The sequence below is a fragment of the Mya arenaria genome, chromosome 16 (genome assembly GCF_026914265.1).
Source record: "Mya arenaria isolate MELC-2E11 chromosome 16, ASM2691426v1".
In the NCBI taxonomy this organism is placed as follows: Eukaryota; Metazoa; Mollusca; class Bivalvia; order Myida; family Myidae; genus Mya; species Mya arenaria.
Genome location: NC_069137.1, coordinates 35,773,570 through 35,778,583, shown reverse-complemented (window position 1 = coordinate 35,778,583; position 5,014 = coordinate 35,773,570). Strand labels below are relative to the sequence as shown.

The following is a 5,014-nucleotide window of genomic DNA, read 5'->3' as shown; positions in this document are numbered from 1 at the left end:
TCCAATTTAACGCGGCCAAAACAGTATGTTTAAATCTATTTCAGTACAGTATGACTATATTTGTTGGTGATGTGATCAATAATGTATTATTTCTGAAAGCAAATATATTTTTTGTTACTCTGATACCAAATTATTACCAAAATGTTGAAAAAAGGAAATAAAGGATTGTTCTTGTCTCTCGGGTGATGTCGTTTTTATCGACAATTCTGAAATGGAGGTAGGGTAATTCAAATTTAAATACAATTGTTATTTGACAGTAAATTTCTTTTAAATTTTGTTTTTGAATCAAGGAAATGATACACATTAAGAAATTATCAAGCTGATCATAGTTTGAAATGGTGCCAATTAGGGGTGTGCTACCTTAATTCTGATATAACTCTTACTACTACTATCATGACTGCTACGAATGACACACACACATACCACCAACACCACCACTACTGCCTCGAATATTACATATTTTATTTTGATCGAGAGATTAACATATTGTTTGTTTCAACCTCCATGTTTTACCTATACATGCCACTTGATCGATCATCGATCGAATTACAATATTTTTTAAAGTTGAAATTACGTGGGATTCCGTTAAGGATTTTTGGAAATGATCACGCATGTATGTATTTCGTGTATCGATTAGATATAGGCAAACTATGGTCAGGCTTTAATCATTTGAACACTACCTGCAACAATGAGTAACACTTTTTGTTTAAAGCCATCTGAAATATTTTACTCACAGGATTCAATAAACAATGTATTTGATAGAAAGTCACAACACAGGAACATACAGATTGGTGAAACTCTGGATGCTATTTGTGATGATAGGTTTGTTGTTTACTTTTTTGAGTAGTTCAATTTATTCAGCCATCATCATCATTTGTTGAAAGATGCAATACATTACCAATGAGTTAATATTTAACATAATATCCTTGATAAACAAACCTAGTTTTTTATTTATAGTATGTATGCACTGTGCTGTTTGTGGAGTTTTGTGCTGTTCTTCCATGTTTCTTGTTTGTGATTTTTTGTTCTATGTCTTCGGCGTTTTATCAGTGCCATTAAACCGGGTTTATATTTAAACTTTTTGCTACTGAGCTTGTTTCTGTAGCTTTTCGCATATATATAAAACGTGAGACAACTTCCGGTCAATATATATTCATCTAAACATGGGAGTGTAATGGCAGAACAAAATGTTTTGTTTTATCTATTTGCATAGATCTGCTGAATCGTATGTATAGTTTTACCACTGAATATATATCACTTGTAAAACGTAATACGGAAGTATTTAATTTAATTTACTGGTAGTTGAATGTGCATGTACTTACTAAACAATCATACCAATATGGTTTCAAATGATGAATGATTAAGAAATCGCTTCGTCAAAATATATTGTATTTTTTCGCAGATGCAGCGTCTCGAAATTACCTAAAATTACCGTGGAATCGATTGACGGCAAATGGTCTACAGCGGACAACCGTAGACTGTGGGTATTGAAGCAGCTAGAGCGGCTGGGGAAAATAAGTTCGACGAACGTGTATATAGGGGGTATATCGTCGAGAAAAAAGACGACAAACAACGGTGGTGTTTCTATAAGGTTCAAAGAAAATAGATCCCCAGGTGGGCTGTGGCATTTGAAACCCGATAAGTTAATTCCGTCAACACCAGAGGCACAGGAGGGGCATTCTTTCAGCGAAAATGACCAAAATCAACGACTTGAAAAGGACACCGCACCTCTTGCGAATCCTAGCTTGGACAGCCTTGCAGAGGAAGGGCAAACAATACAATGCAGCGAGAGAAGCGATTCAAATCAAGCAGACGCGTCCGAACACAGCACAAACGGAGATGGATCGGGTTGTAAAGTCATCTTACCCAATTTAAGTGACGCCAATTCGATTGTCGGAAATCAGTCAACACCGTCACCAACTGGTCTTGAAAGCGAATATAGCCGTCCGGAAGTAGCTTTGTCTGATTCCGATCAGGAGGAAGGTAATGTATTATCTGAGAAAGAATTATTCCAAGATATGTCCTCGTCCATAACTGACGATATTGACCGAACCACCAATGGTAAAGACGGAATAGCTGTTGAACAGCCCCCGGATGAAAGCCAATTCGTAAAAGACGCATCATTAAAAATACGCACCCGGTCACGAAATCACAATAAAAGCCCATACGAAAGGGAAGCAGGGCTATCGACCAAATATGTACGCGCTCTATCGCCCGAACCACCGACGGCAGCCACCGGGGGGATTTTGACAGTGCCTGAAATCAAGCCAGAACATACAGAACCAATCACTTATACTGGACCCGCACTGTCGGCCGAATAACAAACATCAATTCCAAGTGGTTATGGAAATGATCAACAATCAATATACCAGTGGGTCATAGATCATGGTAGCCGGACAAAAACTTTATTGAGTAAGAGGATTGAAACTTAAGTTTAGATAAAACTTATTTATTTTAAAACGATTGTGAGACAAGTTATTGCAACATTATATTAATCACTCTCGTTGGCACGATCATGTTCTTGCCATGTGTTGTGGGGGAAACCGGAGTACCCGGAGGAAACCCACTGGTGACCACACACTTTCTGTGATAATCCTTTACTTTTAAAGTTGAATGATTTTATACTTGTTTGAGATCTTTATTTCATTGCTTTGTTACTTTGGGGCCAATATATACTTTAAAAATGACTATCATCATGCTTATTAATAACATACCTGTTACTTATCTAGATTAGACACGTTATTTATGATTGTTATACGATGTTAGTATCATTCTTATTTTGTTCAATGTGTTTGTAAATACCATTTTCTGGTTCGGAATTTTCGAGTTAAAAAAGAAAGCTGTCGCCTGATTAAAATAGATCCATATTAACGAATTTACACATATTGTTACACTAGTTTCTTATTTATGTAATGGCACTGAATTGTACATAGCTTAAACGCAATGTAAAGCTATAATTTTAAACCGTTTATAAGCATCAATCAATACGTTGGAGTTTTATATTTGCATAATATTTATAAATAATGTTAAGAGTTGTATATTACGATTTTTTTTATTAATTTCCTACTGCCTTTTTGCAGATTCCTTTCTATATCACATGCATTGTTGTAAAAAACATTTCTTTCATAAAAATTATATTTACTGCATTATCAATACTGTTTTCAATAAGGAACTATGGATTCTTCACGAAATCATTTAAACTCATTACGTGACGTTCGCCTCAATTCAATACGACTTAAAGCAATTAATGGAGATCTGATTAAAATAAACTGGATTCTAAAGTGCAATGTGGGCGATCTTGTCTGCAGTGTTTTACTAAACACATTTTGAATGTCATTTAACACTTTAACACTCATTCAAGCATACTCATTGCAATCATCAATGACATTATAAATGTAACCTTTATATTTGAGTGCGTTTTAAATAAATACAAGAAAAAGTCGAAACCTTTTCAGTGTGCCATTTTCTTATATTTTCAACATGTTTATTGTACATGTATCTAGTACACTTTGGATATTTTGAAAAAAAGAGATATCAAAAGAGGGAATTCGATTAAGAGAAAATAATATATGACCCTAAACTGATCCTAAACTGCTACTACTACTTATAATACTGCTGCTGCTGCTGCTACTACTACTACTACAACTACAACTACTACTTCAACTACTTCTACTACTACTTCTACTACAACTACTGCTGCTGCTACTGCTGCTGCTGCTACTACTACCACTACTACTACTACTACTACTACTACTACTACTACTACTACTACTACTACTACTACTACTACTACTGCTGCTGCTGCTGCTGCTGCTGCAGCTGCAGCTTCTACTACTACTACTACTTAGATAGACTCTAGAGTACCAAATTTTATGCTCAACGCTTTGATATTGACACGCCCAAGATATAAGTAAAAAGACAATGGTAATAGTTTAAGCGTTTAGTGAATCGTTAGAACGGGAGATTCGATTTCCGTGTTGGGTCCGGGACAGTCTGTAGCGGATCTGAGATGGCCCGGGACGGTCCGGGATGTCATCCGTGTTGACACCGTGTTGGTCCTGGTCATTCCGGGACGGACCGTAGCGCTGCCATGGCTGTATTGGATTAATCCGTGTTGGTTCCATGGTTGCTCCGTGTCGATCCGTGTTAATCCCTTGTGGTGCCTTTTTGGCCTGGGCTGGTCTGATGTTTTGAGACCGTCGACTCAATTTTGACCAGGACCATCCCGGATTAAGATAGCTCTCGATCCGGCGTGTTCCGCGTTTAAACTGTTTAAAAATGCCGTGGTCATCCGGGACCCTTCGGGTACATCCGGGGGAGGGGTTTCAATCCGGGGTAGTCTGCGACGGTCCTTGAAGTGACCTTGTTAGCTCCGGGAAGGTCCACGGTGGCAACGTGTTGATTCTGGGCGATCCGGAATGAAGCGGTGGACACGGATCACCCCGGGGCGGTCCGTGTTGGGTCTGGAACAGTCAGTAACTGATACGGGATTTCATCCGTGTTGACACCGTGTTTATCCGGGAAGGTCCGTGGCGCTGTCGTGGTTGTATGTGAGTAATCCGTGATGACTCCGTAATGATCCCTGGCTATCCGTTATGGTGCCGTGTTTGGTCAGGGCTGGTCCAATGGTTTGCAACAGACGAGGGACCGCTGATTAAATTTCACCGAAGACCACCCCGGGCAAACCCTGATCAGGATATTTCTTGATCCGGGGTTTTCCGTGTTTATCCGGGGTGGTCCGTGTTGGGTACGGCGTCGGTCTGACAGCAGCTTTAACTAATTACAACATCATTCATAAAACATTTTAAGCTGTTTCCTAACTTCAGTCATTTTCCTAAGTTATGTATCTCACTGGTCATATGATTAAATAACTTAATACTATCTTAAATACTTTAAATTCATTAATGTCGTGCAATATACAAAATAGTTTGTAAAATATGCTAGTTCTTTTACTTAAATTTGACTACGGAAACTAGCAACGTTTTATTCGTTGGAGTTTGCAAGTTTTGCATGG

At 38.2% G+C, this 5,014-nt stretch overlaps 1 protein-coding gene across 1 annotated transcript; it reads left to right on the top strand.

The window, feature by feature from the left end:
• The first annotated feature begins 670 nt into the window (after positions 1–670).
• On the top strand, positions 671–3,433 carry LOC128222490 (uncharacterized). The gene is made up of 2 exons (XM_052931520.1): positions 671–822; positions 1,403–3,433. Exons 1-2 carry the CDS (start codon positions 689–691, stop codon positions 2,319–2,321), a joined length of 1,053 nt encoding a protein of 350 aa, XP_052787480.1. The 5' UTR covers positions 671–688; the 3' UTR covers positions 2,322–3,433.
• Positions 3,434–5,014: the final 1,581 nt, after the last annotated feature.

Bases quoted from the DNA above. Each gene is read 5' to 3' on its own strand.
- LOC128222490 (XM_052931520.1), top strand. From the start codon at position 689: ATGAGTAACACTTTTTGTTTAAAGCCATCTGAAATATTTTACTCACAG. The intron at 823-1,402 runs GTTTGTTGTTTA...ATTTTTTCGCAG, and splicing joins GATGCTATTTGTGATGATAG to ATGCAGCGTCTCGAAATTAC.